We start from the raw sequence: 18694 nt of genomic DNA on the forward strand, positions 1-18694 counted from the left end.
GAAAACAACTACGAGAAAGAGTGAAAAAAAAAAAATTAATGAAATAAAATTGTAAACTAAAGATGATCTGTTTTTTTTTTTAATTTTGTTTTAACGTTTATTTAATTTTTGAGAGACAGAGACAGAGCACGAGCTGGGGAGGGGACAGAGAGAGAGGGGGAGTCACAGATTCTGAAGCAGGCTCCAGGCTCCGAGCTGTCAGCACAGAGCCCGACACGGGACTCGAACTCATGAACCATGAGATCATGACCTGAGCCAAAGTCGGACGCCTAACCCACTGAGCCACCCAGGCACCCCAAGATGATCAAGAAAATTATAAAGGGAAGAACAGAGAAACAAAAAGACCCAAGACTAAAGGACCTAATTAGCAAAATGGCAGACATGAATCTAACCACATCAATCATTGCGTTAAATGGCAAAGACTATCAGACTGGATAAATAACTGTATCCACCTATACGCCATCTACCAAAGACACACTTCAGAATCAAATACAAAATAGGTTGAAAGTCAAAAAAAGGAAAACTATATACCATGCAAACAGTTACTGTAAGAGAGCTGTTCTAGGCTACACTAACATCAGGTAAAACAGACTAAAAAATTACTAGAAACAAAGAGGGACAACTTATAATGAAAAAATAGTTCATCAGGAAAATATAATAATTATAAACACATATGCACAGTGGTAGGCTGAAAAATGCTCCCACTGCCCCCCAAAAGATATTAAATCATAGTCTCTAGAACTTGTAAATAGTACTTTATATGGGAAAAAGGTCTGTTAAATTAAGGATCTCAAGATGGGAACATTATTCTGGATTATCAGGGAGGACCTTAAATATAATCACATGTATCCGTATAAGGGGAAGGTAGAGAAAGATTTCACTACAGATAGAAGAGGAGATGGTGATGTGAGGGCAGAGGTGGAGATCTTCTGAAGGGTATGTAATACTCATTTTGGACTTCTTTCACAGAATAAATTTCTGTTGTGTTAAGCCACCATGTTTTTGGTAATCTGTTACAGCAGTCATGGGAAACTAACATATACACCTAACATCAAAAACACACGAGGCAAAAACCGACAGAAGATATGGTAATATTTGAGGACTTCAACATCCCATTAGTAAAAATGGGCTTAAATAGATAGAAAATCAGTGAATATATAGAAGATATATCTTCTATATAAATAAGTAAATTTATTGAGCACAATAAAACAATCTGACCAACTGACATCTATAGAACACTCAATAGCAGAATACCCATTCTTCTCAAGGGCAAATGGAGAATTCTCCAATACATACCATATGCTAGATCATGAAGCAAGTGTCAGCACATCTAGAACAACAGAAATTATACAAAGTATATTTTCCAATCACAATGAAATTAAATTAGAAATGAAAAACAGAAGGAAATTTAGAAAATTCATAAATGTTTGAAAACTAAGCAATATATTTCTGAATACTCCATAAGTCAAAAAAGAAGTCACAAGGGAAATCAGAAAATGTTATGAGACAAATGAAAATAAGTAAACAAAATATCAAAATTTAGGGGATGCAAGCAAAAATAGTACATAATGGGAAACTTCTAGTTATAAAAGCCAGTATTAGTAAGAAAGAAAGAAATAAAAACCTACTTTCCCAAATGAAGAAACTAGTAAAAAAGAAAACTAAACCCAAAGCAAGCAGAAGGAAAGAAATAATGGATATTAGGGTGATCCCCCATGAAAGAAAAAACAGAAACATTAATACAGAAAAACCAATGAAATGAAAAGCTAGTTCCTTGAAAAGATCAACACAACTGACAAATCTTTAGCAAGACTGACCTAGAAAAAAAATATGATATAAATTACCAAAAATCAGGGATGAATAAGGTAACATGACTATTAACTTTAGAGAAATTGAAATAAGGCATATTATGAACAACTTTGAACCAATAAATTAGATTAAATGGACAAATTCCTAGAAACATACAAGTTACTGAAACCGAGTGAAGAAAAAAATTAGAAAGTCTGAATAAACATGTAACAAGTAAAAAAACAAAAACAAAAACAAAACTGAATTGGCAATTTAAAGTCTTCCTCCTTGGGACGCCTGGGTGGCTTGGTTTGTTTAGCATCCAACTCTTGATATTGGCACAGGTTGTGATCCCATGGTTGTGGGACTGAGCCCCACATCGGGCTCCAAGCACAGCATGGAGGCTGTTTGGGTTTCTCTCTCTCCTCTCTCTGTCCCTCTCCTACTCATGTGCTCTCTCTCCCTCTCTCTCTTAAAACAAATAAATACTTAATAAAATAAAATAAAACAATATAAATTAAAATAAAACAAAATACAATACAATACAATACAATACAATACAATACAATACAATACAATAAAAATCCTCCTCCAAAGAAAAGCCCATGTCCAGTGGCTTCAGTGGTGAATTCCACCAAATATTTTCAAAATGTCTTTCAGAAAGTAGGGAAAGAGAAACACTTAACCATATCTTATTCTATGAGACCAATATCATCCTGGTATTAAAGTCAAAGATATCATAAGAAAACTATATACCAATATTCCTCATGAACACAGATGCAAACATCCTCAAAAGTAATAATTTCTCAACAAAATATTAACAAAAACAACAAAATACCATATATATTAAAGAGATTTATACCATCCAAGTATGATATATTCAAGGACTGCAAGGTTGGTTTAATATCCAAAATCCAATTAATGTGATATATCATATTTCACTTTTTGTTTCTTGTTTGGAAAACTTCCCTATTTCAAGATCCCTATTCCCTATTTCAAATAGGGAAAACTTCCCTATTTCACAAAGGAATCCTTCTGTATTATCTCCTAAAAGTTTATCATTTATCTTCATATTGAAAGCATCAATATACTTTAATTTTTGTTTGTGGCATAAGAACAGTTCTGATCTATTTTTTCCATATTGATATGATTATGGGATGAACTATATTCCCCCAAATTCGTATGCTGAAATCTTAACTTCTCTGTAACTCAACATATGATCTTATTTGGAAATAGGATCATTACTTATGTAATTATTTATGTTAAGATGAGGTCATACTGGAGTAGGGTGAGTCCCTAATCCAATATGGGTGGCGTCCTGATAAAAAGGGGAAATATGGACACAGAGACAGATGTACATAGAGGGAAAATGCTGTGAAGAGACAAGACACAGAGAGAAGATGACTGCATATGAACGAAAAAAAGGCCTAAAGTAGATTCTTCCCTCACAGCACTCACAAGAAACCAACCCTACTGAACTTTGTTCAGACTTCTAGCCTCCAGAATCGGGAATCAACAAATTTCTGCTGTTTAAGCCACTCAGTTTGTGGTTTGTTACACTTTGTTACAGCCACCCAAGAAACTAATACAGTAACTATCTCAGCATGAAATCAAAAGTCCTTCTTTTCCCCAAAGATCTGCAACATAATAGATGTCCTGGCCTGTTTCTGGGTTCTGTGTTCACTTCAGTTAGTCTACTTTCTCCTGGTTTCCCCTAATTACTATAGTTTTATAATAATTCTTGATATATAATACAGCAAGGCCCCAAAACCTGTTCTTGTTCTCAGAAAAGGTCTTGGCCATAATTGGTCCTTTGTCCTTTATTACCAGTTTGTCATATTCCAACAAACAAAACCTATTGGGCCTTGAATTGATAGTTACATTTAATCTATAAGTAAGTTTGGGGAGAATTAATAACCTAACAACATCAAACATCTTTTTTTCTACTTAGATGTCCTTTTCAAACTAGAATTTTCAAAGTTACATACCAGGAGCAAAAGCAAACCAACGACAGTATTTTTGGTGTTGTTTTTTTTTTTTTTTTCAAACTTCACACATATCTGCTCTACCCCCCAGAGTTCTGGATCTGACCACTGCAGGGAGTAAAGAAAGGGTGGGAGGCTTATGTCCATAGTTGAGAATGATTACCAACTACAGCCATCATGGCTATTTACATTCTTGGCCACATCATTATCAATGTAGAAAATGAAAAGGCAACAGGAAAAAGAACAATATCAAAAAATTATGTTGGCCCCTGTTGATTCTATCCCAAAGAACAGAAAAATATTGCCTGGTCAGCTCTCTTTAGAAAGATTTTTTAATGCCATTTTCCTCAAAAATGGAAGCAAAGATGTGAATAAAGGTTAAAAAAAAAGTGCAAACCCTTTCAAATCTCAAACCTCTCAACCTTACAGTGTTGCTAAACACTGAAAATTGGGACATAATGATAAAATTGTATCACTTCAAACTCAGTCATCTCAAGCTGCAGCTCTTGCCATTATGTACATGTAACAGTTTTTCATTAAGGACATGAGATTTATAGTCTCAACTATTCTGTCATCGCTTAAGATTTGTAAATTTTCCAAATTCAAAGGAAGTTATGAAATACTGACCTAATTCCTTCAGAGATAAAAGATCTATGAAGGTTTAAGGTGAATAAATTTAAATCTTAGTAATAGATAAGAAAAAAAAACAAAGTTGGTTGAGAAATCTGAAAATGTTTTTCTCAGACAATAATACAAAAAGATATCATCATTTTTAAGTTGTCCATGTATCATCTGAAAAGGAGATAAGATACTCCTTTTATTTTTCTTTACCTTCTCAAGGATGTAACTACTCATGTCACCATTCTGAAATAGTAGAGAAGACAAAAGCTATAGAAGATACACAAAAGCAAATGTGATTCTAACTGAAAACCTCAGGATAATCCATCAATAGAAGCCTTGCTTATTAGATTCATGCCACCTCTCAGCCTTTGAGAAGCCTTCCACTTCAAAAATCTAAGTTATCAAAAAGGAAGTAACCTACAAAAGAGTAGGGATATCGTCTGTCTTATTCACTGAATCTAGTTTGCTGGTACAAACATGGGCGCTCAATAAATACCTGTAAATGAAAGAATTATTTTTATTAAAATTTGAATAAATTACACATCCTTTGGCTAAAACAAAATGCTCCACTTCAACTTTTATAAAGAGACCTATCATTACTGTTCAGAGTATGGGTTTCTTTGTCTCTTGAATTTCAACTTAAAACTCCAGGGTTGTAAGAGGCAATATAATATAGGTCCATAACATGAGCATTATATCGTAAAGATAATTGATGAGCAGTCTGAACTCATACAGTGTTATATTATTTTAAAGTATGAAAGCCTGTTTCTCATTTGTATTTCTGAAGCAGTTTTGGAATAAAAAAATTTTTTCTGGTTCAGGTAATATTAAATAACACAGGCCAATCTCTGGGATGTAGTTAAGATTGTTTGGGTTTTACCCTGATTCTAATTGTTCAGAACAAAGAAAATATAATTTATTTACCTGAAAGACTAATCAGACCTAGGTGGGTTTTCCTTCAAAAATACACAGGATATTGTCTTCTGTCCACACATCCTACACTTTAGCCAATTTGCCAATCCTACATTTAGATCTTCATTACTTGCAGAAAGCTCTGAGGATTAAATTGGTTAAGGTAAGATAGTAGTTAGGGCCCTCTAACAAAAATAGAAAATGTGGCATTACGGGTCCACCATCAAAATCATGCTACTAAAATATCCTATCCCCTTGAATTAATATCTGGGCAAACAAATACATTAAAAAGACGTGCTGGGTATCTTAAAACGAGTATGTCAGTTAATTAATTCTGTGATCCCCTGCTACCAGCGAGTACTGTACAATCTGTTATTATTCACTGTCCTATAGATCATCTGTTCTTGGTGCTGGTTTGTTCCAGGAAGAGAGACAGCTGCAACACTATATCCCTGTTCAACCTGAGGACCATCTGACTTTAATTGTAACACACAGCTTGATGTGGCTCTGGCTATGAGAAGCCAAAGTATCGTCTGTAATAATCTGGAAAAGCAGAAACCTGCCAACAGAGGGCTGAAAACAAGGACTTGTGCTGTCTGGCTGCCTGACGGGCTGCAGGAAATATGATTAATGAGTAAGGTATAATGATATCAGGAACCCGATTAGCACCACAAAAAGGTCACAGATCAAAGTAGTATGCATTTCATGAGCTACAATCATTGCATAAAATCTGTGGACTTGAAGAGGCAACCAAAAAGAGGAGGAGGATAAAATCCTTACTTGATAACATGCTAACAGATACATAAAATACCATACTAATAATTTAATCACTTGTAGAAAGTGAAGAGGAAATTATAAAATGAATCAATACAGACTGCACTTTAGGAGAGCTCTGCTCATCACAGGTGTATAATAAATATTTCTGAAAGAATGAATGAGTTATTGAATTCTTTCATAAAGATACATGTAAGTAAAATCAAGTATCTTTCCTAGTTACAAATGTAAAAGATGAGAGATTTGATATTTGACTCTATGTTTGCATTTAATTTGCAATGAAATTTTTACACAGTTCTTTTAAGAATGCAAGCTCATTCAGAGCCTGAACTATGAAGACATTGTATAACTCACAGAGGAATCACTGGCACAAATGCTTAATAAAGTTAATTCTAAGTTATAATAAACATGCAGTTGTAAAATACTATTTTGTATGTAATTTCATACAAAACGGCAGGCAAAACCTAAACCTTATTGAAAACAATTTGTTAACCTTCTTTTCCATGGTGCCCTTGGGAAGCCCATCCCGAAAGATCTGGCTCTTCTGAGGTAAAGGTTGTGAGAGCAGAGATAGGAAGTATTATGAAGAGAGGGGCTTACCCAATTTACACAATTAAATTCTCTTAATTGTCAAAATAATGTTGAAAAGCTTTTAATATAACCTATTCAAATTTTTTTTTCCTTCGGACCAGATTTAAGTAAACACTCTAACAAACTCTTCATATTCTTAATAGCACTAAACATGGTAATAATTAATCAAGATTTGGCTCCCTTGAGACTTAAAATTTTAAATCATATTTAAGAAAGTGTTTCAATAATAAAATGATCTGAACATGATTTAAGTTTTTTTCTTTAAAATATATTCCTGAAGAATGAGAATGATTATTTATCCCTTTCAAATGTTATATAAATGTTATTTCATATCTACCTAATAGTGAAACATTTTTTAAAAATGGTGATTCAAAAGAAAAATTAAAAAATGAAAAGACAGAGGCACCTGAGTGGCTTAGTCAGTTAAGTTTCCGAATCTGGATTTCAGCTCAGGTGATGATCTCATGGTTTGCAGAATCGAGTCCTGCATCAGGCTCTGTGATGAGTGTGTACCCTACTTGGGATTCTCTCTCTTTCTCTTTCTTTCTCTTTCTCTCTCAAAACAAATAAATGAACATTTTTTTTTAAATGAAAAGACAAGAATAGGAGAAAATTATTCACAAAACATATGTTGGATAAAGAACTTTCACAAAGAATATGTAAAGATTGCTTACATTACATAATGAGAAAAACAACCCAACTTAAAAATAGGCAAAAGATACGAATAGCTCCAAAGAACACTTCAGGGGGTGCCTGGGTGGCTCAGTTGGTTAAGCAGCCAACTCTTAATTTCAGCTCAGGTCAAGATCTCGTTGTTTGTGGATTCAAGCCCTGCAATGGGCTCTGTGCTCACAGTGAGGAGGAGCCTACTTCAGATCCTCTGTCTCCCACTCTCTCTCAAAAAAACCTTCCCCGCTTGCACATGTGCGCGCTCCCTCTCTCTCTCAAAAATAAATATTAAAAACAAATTGTTTTAAAAAAAAACACAGATGAGTACAAAATAAGCCTGTGAAAAGGCAGTCAACATAATTAGTCATTTTGGAAATGCAAATTAAAATTACAACGAAATACCTACTAGAGCAGCTAAAATAAATAATACTGACAATACCAAGTCTTAGCAACTTATCATGTGACCCAACAAGGAAACTCCTAGGTATCTATCCTAGAGAAATGAAACCAGATGTTCACCCTAAGACATATGCAAATATTCATAATAGCCTCAAACTGGAAAAACCCAAATGTCCAAACACTGGTAAATAAATAAAATGTATTATATCTATACAATAGAATATTATGCAGCAATACAATATGCCGTAATACATATGCAACATGGGTGAATCTCAAAAATATCATGCTAAATAAAAGAAGCCAGCCACGTATTACATGATTTCATTTATATAAAATTTCTAAAAAAGTTAGAAAAAAATGTCTCTATAGAGACAAAAAGTCCCAGAGCAGGGACTGACTGCAAACAAGTACAAGTGATGTAAGTGTTCCAAAGCTGCATTGTGGTGATGGTTATACAATTGTCTAAATTTTCTAAAACTCAAAGCAATGTGCACTTCTAAAAGTAAATTTTGGGGCACCTGGGTGGTTCAATCTGTTAAGTATCCAACTCTTGATTTTGGCTCAGGTCATGATCTCATGGGTCATGTGATCCAGTCCCACATCAGGCTCTGCTGACAGCACAGAGTCTGCTTGGGATTCTCTCTCTCTCTCCCTTTTTCTCTGCCCCTCCCCTGCAGGTGCACACTCTCTCTCTCAAAAAAGAAAAAGTAAATAAATAAATAAACGTTAAAAAAATAAAGATTAATTTTATGGTATATACATTATACCTCAATAAATGTACTTCAAAAGGGTAATTACTGAAATAAAAAAAAAAGAACTTGTGGTATAACTATACCTTCTATTGACTTCCAATAGTCTCTGAGGGGTGGGAGGGAATCACACAGCCATAGACAACTGTCACATTTAAAAGTCTGACATCTCCTTCAATGTTTGCTACAACTAAGCTTTGTGTTGGGCTCTCATTTTAATTATAATCTTCCAAATTGCATGGGGTAAAAGTAAAATAAAACATGTACCTGAGGACTATGATAGAATAATGTTAGGTACTACTTTCTAAGTGCCTACTGTAAGCCAAAGAATATTACATACATAATTACAATTTTATATTCATAATTTTCAGACTACATATAAGGAAACCAAAGCTCAGAAAGATTAAACTGCCTGAAGTCCCATAATTAGCAAAGTGATTTACTCAAGATTAGAAAGTTGGTCTAACTCCAAGGACTATGTTCTTTCCATTTCCCCTGCATTACTTCCAATATACATAAAACGTGAAATTTCAGTAACAATGGGATTGCAATTAGGATCTGGAAGACAGGATTAAAATATAAACGTTGAGGGGCACCCGAGTGGCTCAGTTGGTTAAGCATCCGACTCTTGGTTTTGGTTCAGGTCATAATCTCACGGTTTCGTGAGTTTTAGCCCTGCATTGGGCTCTGCGCTGGCAGCATGGAGCCTGCTTGGGATTCTCTTTCTCCCTCTCTCTGCTCCTTCCCCATTTGTACTGTCTCTGTCTCTCTCAATATAAATAAACAAAACTTAAAAAAATATATAAATGTTAGTATAAAAGGTCAGAAATGTCACTTAGAAAACTAAAATACAATAATTTTCCTTAAGTGTAAATTAAAGACACGATGGAATTTAGCTTTTTTTTTTTTTAAACTAATCTCTCTGCCCAACATAGGGCTTGAACTCACAACCCTGAGATCAAGAGTTGCTCTACCAACTAAGCCAGCAAGGTGTTCCTAGATTTCACTTTTAATATGCAGTATGACAGAAATTCTACTTTTAAAAACTGAGAATAAAGGTCCCAGACTCCAAACTTTTATGAAACTTAAAGGCAAAAATGGACAGAACTTTTTCGTAAAATAATTTAGAACCCACATGAGAGGATTTTAAAGAGTTCACTAGAGAGGAGTCTGAAGAAAATAATGATTACTGGGCTTTTAAGTTTTTAAATTTTTATGTTCTGAATATTACATGAAGATTTCCTTTTAAAGAAAGATAATACATATAACTTGAAAATCTTTTTTTCTATTACCAAAATGTGCAGTGGCCTTCTATCCCAGAGCACAGGATTACGTTCTTTACCTAGCACAAGAAACTCATGTTTCATGAAGCATACAATTCCAGTTTTACTTATAATTTCCCTTATAATTCTGAGGCGCCTGGTCATGATTTCACGGCTCATGGGTTCAAGCCTCACACTGGGTTCTGTGCTGACAGCTCAGAGCCTGGAGCCTGCTTTGGATTCTGTGTCTCCCTCTCTCTCTCTGCCCCTCCCCCTCTCATGCTCTGTGTCTTTCTCTCTTAAAAATACATAAACATTAAAAAAATTTTCTTTATAATTCTGAATTATCATGTGCATATGAAGGTTAGTAACCTACATTTCACATAAAAGGACAAAAAAAACCACTATACTTTTCAAGTCAATAAAATTTAATAAAATATATATGGAGATTCATGAACTATTTTGTTACTTTCAGTTATCTCTATCAACTACAATTTTGTTGATAAGAGCAAGGGTTAATGATTATACCAACACATGAAAGATACTTTGAGAAAAGGCTCATGACAGAGTAGATGATTACTATCTTACCAGTCTGTTTATGCGAACAAATTCTTCTGAGGTTTTGGCCCAAGGAGGAAGTTCAACATCAGACACTACTGTCCCATCATCCATCACTCCAAGATTATAATTATTGAAGTTGACAAACATCTCAGGAAGATAATAAAATTCAGGAATCAACTCCTATATAAAAATAAAAGACATCATCATATTATAAACTGCAGAATACTGACTAGATATTCATAAAATGGCATAGTCATTTCCTTTTGTGCAGAAGAACAACAAAATAAACACAAGAAATTTTTTCCTTTCTCTATCACAGATCTATCACAAAGTTACTGTTAAGGTAGACAGTTCCCATCCAACCAAATTTAAATATTAACACCTTACCGGTTGGCATGTGCTTCCTCTTAGGGAAATTCTCGTAACTCAAAACTCTTAAATACCAACATTTGAGTATTATTTGAGGTTTGACAAAATAGAAACAGAGAATAACATGCTGTTACAGCTTAAAGTAAATTTTTTATGAAGTATGTGGAATTTTTGCCCAAAAGACCAAAATCTTTAAAAGTATTAAAACACAACTGCATTGGTCCCTTCATCAACCAGGATAGTATTCATTACATTTAGCTATGATTTAACAACATGTTTTGTTCACATTTTAAAACATTCAAATTTAGTTGTAACACACTACCTTTGAGAAAAAATATTTACAAGGAGTCTAAAAAAATGATCTGCAATAAGAAACTTGGTAAAATTAAATATATGACTTTATTAAGAACACTTAAAATATACTTCATTAAGGTATTTTATAAGCAGAAAATGAAGCTAGTTAGGGTTTTTGTGTACAATAAGCCCCATGTATAACTATTTCAGGGGTCCTGTAGATCAGACTTTAAATCCAGTCTTGACATGGGTCAGTGACTCAGTGGTCTTTAGGATACCCCCTCAGGGCCAGCTATGGCAGGCCTGGCTTTCCAAACAGTTGAGTAAAATAGGGAGGTCATCAGATTTTGGACAAGGTCAGTGTGAACTCTCCAGAGTAAAGAAAAAAGATCCAGCAGGAATTAAGCTATTATCACCTCGGTCATCCATGTGAAATGTTGCTTGACTTTGAATTGTACATCCTTTGTTTACAATCACAATAATTAACTAAGCAGGGTAAAAATGAGCTTGTCCTCCAAATGCCTGACAATCACCTGATCATTAGACTTGAAAAACATTTCAATTGGGCATTTTTTTTTTTTAAAAAGGAAGAACCCTGTTAGAAGTTAAACCATAAATGAAATGACACAGTGATCATGCAAAAATATTAAGATTCTCATCTTCAAAAATGATGCATCTTAAGTCTTAACCGACAAAAAGAGGAAAGATGTATGTGTGTTATTTTTATGTAAACAAAAAGCTATATCCAGTATGTTTGATATTGCATGAGATGAGTCAGGTGTTAAAATAAACTCTTTATTTTATTTTATTTTTTTTGAGAGGGACAGAGGGAGCATGAGTTGGGGGGCGGGGCAGGCAGAGAGACAGGGAGAGAGAGAATCCCAAGCAGGCTCTGTGTGGTCACATAGAGCCCGATGTGGGGCTCGAGCTCACAAAACTGTGAGATCACATCTTGAGCCGAAATCAAGAGTTGGGACACTTAACTGACTGAGCCACCCAGGCGACTCTAAAATAAACTCTTAATAAATCTTACCACAATTAATCTTAAGAACTTTACAACATATCACCTTCATTTTAAAAATGAACTAAGGGTCAAAGAAGTTAAACAAATTGCCTAAGGTTACACAGCTGACTTATGATAAATTTAGAGCTTAGATCAAGATCTGTCAAACCCTAAAGGCTATGCCCTTATTCGTCAAAATAAGCATGAGTTCTACTTAAACAGTATACATAATATATGCACATATGTATGTATTTTAGAGAAAGAGAGAGAGTGCGAACAGGGAAGAGGGGCACAGTAGAGAGAATCTCAAGCAGGCTCCATATTTCACACAGAGCCCAATGCTGGGATCATGACCTGAGTCTAAATCAAGAGTTGGACACTCAACTGACTGAGCCACCTAGGCGCCCCAATACTAAATGTTTTAAATACAAGTTTTTAATATATGTTCAAAGCAATTTTTTAAAAGTAAAAAAGATTTTTCATTCTTCCATAAGAAAGTGCTTTCCTGAAAAAAATTATTATGTGTATATATACTATATATATAGTATTTTTATGTAATAAAATTAATCAAGAAGAATTTTATAGTGTGCTATAATTATCATTTACCCAAATATGAAGGTAATTCACTTTATAACTATTACTAATTTGCTAAAGTGTACATTCAATAAATTATAAGTTTGAAAAATTGTACCAAAATGTCTTATTTTCACTCCAAATTACTTGTGCTGAAAAGAAGAATGTTACTTCTCCCAAGTCTTGTTCACAGTAAGAGGGAGGATCACACCTGTGTATTCAAAATCAAAAGCATATTTTGGCCTAATTATATACAAATTCTTTTAATTTCAATAAAATCTGCCTGCCCCCATCCTTACCCCAAGGTTCTCCTGATTAGAAGATGTTGCCTTTCTTTTGCCTGTTATACTGACTCTGCTCATGTGTGATAATTTTCCTAGATTGAAAACAATGACAATGGCTGAATTTTAGATACTAGGTTTCTCCCAAGTTTTAAAATTTGGGAGAGCAGTCATTTTTATTATAAATGAAAGATATACACTGCATAGTAAAAATACATAAAAAGCATACTCTTTTTCAAGACCACATCTAGGAAGTAGAAATCAAACAGGGTGATACTTCATAACAATTTTCATACAAAGAAAGTCTTCAAATCTTCCTATGTATGGCACTAAAATTCTTATGATTTTGTATATTTTTCTCTATCTTCTACATGTGTCATTTTATTCAAGTTGCTGAACAAATTGACAAAGACATACTTGCTCAAAATAGAAATGCCCTTTCTCATTCTTTTACAAGTTCTAAATTCAATGAACAGAAATATAGTTTGTTCCCAGCTCACTGTATTTAAACACATAAATTTATTATGAATTTAAATTATTTTGTTGCTTTAATACTAACAGCTTACCTTACATATAAATTCACTTAATTTAATTAATAGAGCAAAAATGCACATAAAACAAAAATGAAATAATTTTTAAAGTTTTATTTTATTTTGAAGGGGGGAGAGAAAGAGAAAGCACATGTGAGCAAGCGTGTGTGGGAGGGGCAGAGAGAGAGAGAGAGAAAGAGAGAGGCAGAGAGAATGAATCTAAAGTAGGCTCCGCACTGTCAGCGAGGAGCCCAGTGCAGGGCATGAACTCACGAATAATGAGATCATGAACTGTGCCAAAATCAAGAGTTGGGCACTTCACGGACTGAGCCACCCAGGTGCCCCCCAAAATAAATTTTTAATGAAAGATATAAACAAAGCAATTTTATACTTTTGAAGTCTTTAGTGCACAATTTTAAACTTACAGATCTCTAATTTCTATTATGCTGGCAAGAAAGTAGTAAGTCATCGATTTCCATTTAATTACCATAGATTTTATTTGTGACTTCCTTCTAAGGATATCCTGTAAATGTTATACAGTGGGCATTATAAAAATATTTCAAAATTAAAAATTTATTAAAAATTAAGCTTAATATTTCACTTTTTAGTGAGATATGAATTAAATCTCTATTTTTTACCTCTCACCCCAAACCTCTCCAATTTCAAAAGAGTAGTCATATAGCTCCAGAACATTTGCAGGGTCTACAGCAGAAGCCTCTTGAAGACACCCTTTTTTTCTGTCTTTTGTTCAAGTCTAAGCAAACAGAACCAATTATGTAAGGTGTCCAGAAGAAGCAGTTTCAAAGTTAGTATTTTTTTTAATGTTTTATTTATTTTTGAGACAGAGAGAGGGACAGAGCATGAGCAGGGGAGGGGCAGAGAGAGAGGGAGACACAGAATCTGAAACAGGCTCCAGGCTCTGAGCTGTCAGCACAGAGCCCGACAAGGGGCTTGAACTCACGAACTGTGAGATCATAACCTGAGCTGAAGTCGAATGCTCAACCGAGCCACCCAGGCGCCCCTCAAAAGTTAGTATTTTTAAAGATAGAAGCTAGGGGCGCCGAGGGTGGCGCAGTCGGTTAAGCGTCTGACTTCAGCCAGGTCATGATCTTGCGGTCCGTGAGTTCAAGCCCCGCGTCAGGCTCTGGGCTGATGGCTCAGAGCCTGGAGCCTGTTTCCGATTCTGTGTCTCCCTCTCTCTCTGCCCCTCGCCCGTTCATGCTCTGTCTCTCTCTGTCCCAAAAATAAATAAACGTTGAAAAAAAAATTAAAAAAAAAAAAGATAGAAGCTAAAGAAGAGGGAGGTTGTCCCCAAGATTAGAGAAACATATTTCTCAAAATCTATATATAATCGGCTTTTGGGAGAGGTGGGGATGAAGAGGTTAAGCTAAAACCCAGGGGATAGCAAGCGGTGATCAGGGTCATTGCCTGCTCATATAGTACCTATTTATGGATTAGAAAAAGGTAACCCTTCTAGACTAATGGAGCAAAAGGGTACTTAGTTTGGTAAGTATGCTACTGGCTGGATTTCAGCTCCTATTCCTTCCTTCAGTCAAGTGCCAGTACATACAATCTGCCCAACTGCCCAAACTGGTAGGCTCATGACGGTGCACTTAGGAAAGCTAGTCCCTTGGCACCAACGTCTTTGTAATCAGCGAGTATTTCTTAACCCAAACAGAGCTGCCTGCTTCCAAAAGACCATGAGGATACGACCAATGAATAAGATGGACAGAAGATGTGAGGGCCACTTTTCTAGGTATCACATAAGCCTGGAATAAGAGGTCCCTGCTCTACTCTCTAATGACTGTGAATGAATTTCCCACTAGCCTAATATGAAGAAGATGTGAATTCATATTGGGAGATTTCTTATACACTTGAGTAGTTGGTAATTATGAATTATATATGCTCCAATCATAAAAAGATATCAATATATTCAATGATAATTCTTTTTTTCTCAGTGATAATTATTTCTAAGGAGGCAAAATGGTAGGAAGAATGCAGTACATGAAGAAATATAATGTAAATGCTACTTTCATTAAAAGAATAAAACTTCATAATGAATAGAACTGTTGAATTATTATATTGTACACCTGAAACTAATGTAACAGTGGATGTTAATTATATATGAATAAGAAAATATAAGCTAAAATATTTGAAAAATTAAAAATATTAAAGAATAAAACATTAAAGAAGTTCCTCTTATTTCATTATTTTATTAAGCCTTAGGTAGGCTACTTTCATTAAAAGAATAAAACTTCATAATGAATAGAACTGTTGAATTATTATATTGTACACCTGAAACTAATATAACAGTGGATGTTAATTATATATGAATAAGAAAATATAAGCTAAAATACTTGAAAAATTAAAAATATTAAAGAATAAAATGTTAAAGAAGTTCCTCTTATTTCATTATTTTATTAAGCCTTAGATAGGCTTCTGAAGGGTAACAGAACACATTATCACAAAGAAGTATTCATTTGCTTTTTGTTCTTTGCAGAAAACTGTGTTAAAATCTGGGATATAGAGACATGATTATCTAAATTTCTAAATAATAGTGAAAGGATACATTTATTGGGAGGAAACTGGTTGTAGGAACAAACAGCACTCCAGAAATTCAAAAAAAAGAAAATGATGCATAAATCTTGGGGTGGACAGAGAAACCTTTAGGGAAAGAGCATAATACACTGTATTTCCCTAATACAGTGTTCATCAAACGGTACTGTAATTGTCTGCTTCTATCTCCCTTTATATTGAAGTTTCCATGAGATTGAAGACTACCTATCTTGTTCAGCATTAAACCTCCACAGCCTAGGCACAGTGTGTAACCCATAATAGGCATTCAGAAAAACTCTGTTGAATGAATGATTGAAAATGGTATTTAAAATAAATAATCAGAGAAGAAAGATGAGAATAGTCCTGAGAAGGGGAATACAGAGATTGAAATGTGCCTATCATTTGTTTCCAATGATCAATGAGGAACAATTTAATTGGTTTAGAGAGGACTGTATACATGTAGTGGCAGATGAAACTAGAGATATAGGTAGGGTCAAACTGTGGAAAGCCCTGAATGCCAGGCTATGAATTTCAGCTTTTTCTTCATAAGAAAAAAATTTTCCATTAGGAAATTTTAAAAATGAACATGAATTTAAAATGATATAAATGTTTCTAAGAAATTAACAGTGAAGAGAAAGATTACAAAGAATCTACATGTAATATCAAGGACATAATCAAGTAAGCACAATTAAGTTGAGTAAAGAAGGGACCGTATACACTTAAAACATGTTACAACCTCATTAAAAGAAAATCTGCATGAATAAATCAGTTGATAGGAGTTGGAATACCCTCTTACTGTAAAACAAATACACTGAACCCAACTGAGATACAAACAACATTTGACAAAAAAGTACATATAATGCCTAAAATTTACTATGGATATAGTGACATTCAAGTATACGTTGCAGAATTCCATCTTAATCCTAAAAGTATCTTCCTAAGAAGCATACTTCAATACCAAACATTAAGTTCAAAATTATCTCCTTTGACAGATGATATTTAGTAACAGAGTCAAAGATTATGTCTAATACTTCTAATGTACATTTACAAAGTGAAGTATGTTTTATATTCATCAGAACAGAACATTCTGCCCTGGATAAAAAACATATGCTCAGGAATTCTTTCTAACACCAGCGGAAAATGAGAAGCAAAAAACACAGACAGAAGACAGAGATATTTATAATTCACATTTTCTTCTGACTTGCTGACAATAATTTTAATCCCTTTCTTTTAATTAGGCAGATGGGTCATAGAGGCAGGTAACATGGTCAAAATATACTGCATCATCTCCTAAAATAAAAACTTGAAAGGTTCAACCAGAGGTTATACCACAGTTCAGGATAAGCCCATTGCTTTGATCACCAATCCTAAGGCTTTCATGGCATAATGACAAGCATTGGTTGTGACCACACATATGCTTCAGTTTTCTTTATTAGGATATGATCCCCACTGATACAGCCTCTGCAGTGAGGTTGTATGATTCTCCTAATAGACATCAATTCTGTCCATTCAACTAAACCCATCACTTCTATAATACCTGGGTAACCTAGAAAATACTGATCTATTAACCCAAAGAAACAAGAAAATCAAACTAAAAACAAAACAAAAGATGCTACTTTGGAGCTAAAGTTAAATTTTTATTCTATTCTTACTAAATTATAAAATCCTGACAACTCAAATATAAGAATAATAGCAAGGTAACATGTGCTTTGGGGACACTGACAGTAAAAAATGATGTTGAAGGCAAAATTTTGGCTTTTCATCACTGGGAACATGATATATTTTATGAAGGAAAAAAAATCCAAATAAGCTTTATTAGTAAATAAAAGAGTTAGTGAACAACATGTTATGGAAAAAATAATGAACATGTTCTGAGACATTTTAACATTCAAATATTTATTTTCTTAGCCCACAAATGAGAAAAACCTTTTTAAAAAATTGATTAGAGTTGAACTGTACCTATAAGTCATTTTAAATGGACTGTATATCAGTAAGTTTTCAAATTAATGTTTAAATTTAGTTTCTCTTTATTTGGTAGATAAAATGCTATTTTTTCCTTTAACAAAAGAAACATAATAGCAATTTTTAAACTGGAGAAGGAAAAATAATCTATAATCCTTCTAGACAAATCTAATAAATATCATGTGGTTTTAGGTATTATAAAACTGTCATTTCAAAAGCACTTAAATAAAGAAAAATCATGGATTACAAACCAATAAATAATAGATAATCTATACCAATCTAATACAGTAGAGAAAAATAACTTCATTTGAGTCTTATCTACTCAAATTACTGGTCACATGCCCTTAAATGAATTTTTCTTCTGACCTAACCCTTATTCACGTGAATTGTCATTTTTAAAACACAGGGTTGCTGTCAGGCTAACAACACAAAATTTTATATACACATAAGATATTATTATTACTATTACTATTATTGTTATTAACACGACCCGTGATAAAAATCCAAAATTAGAGACTCAACTTGACTGACTTTGAAAGCAAACAGGTCATTCGCTGAATTATGCCCATTCATAAAAGCATTTAATATAATTCTAAGGGCATTTTAAAAAATTTACGTATAAAAATATGTCCACAAAAATATTTGAGACTTAATAATTCCCACTAAATATCATATTTAAAACAAATATAGTTATTTTTTATTAGCAATCACTATAGAGCTTAACATGGCTCACTTTATGAAGACCCTGAATATTTTAGTTTTCTTCTGCTTTCAACACGTTTAACACTTCTATATTTGAACTGGACATCTTAACT

The 18694-nt window shown here is 33.8% G+C and overlaps 1 protein-coding gene across 1 annotated transcript in view; it reads right to left on the reverse strand.

The window, feature by feature from the left end:
* The window catches only part of LRBA (LPS responsive beige-like anchor protein), a 792976-nt gene that overhangs the window by 136701 nt on the left and 637581 nt on the right, over positions 1–18694 (reverse strand). The window contains exon 47 of the mRNA XM_047092315.1: positions 10339–10491. Within this exon, the coding sequence (XP_046948271.1) occupies positions 10339–10491 (153 nt within the window). The remainder of the gene's footprint in view (positions 1–10338; positions 10492–18694) is intronic.

This window comes from Lynx rufus, unplaced genomic scaffold (genome assembly GCF_022079265.1).
Source record: "Lynx rufus isolate CCGP_SWC_20201006 ecotype Redwood Valley unplaced genomic scaffold, mLynRuf1.p SCAF_3, whole genome shotgun sequence".
NCBI lineage: Eukaryota > Metazoa > Chordata > Mammalia > Carnivora > Felidae > Lynx > Lynx rufus.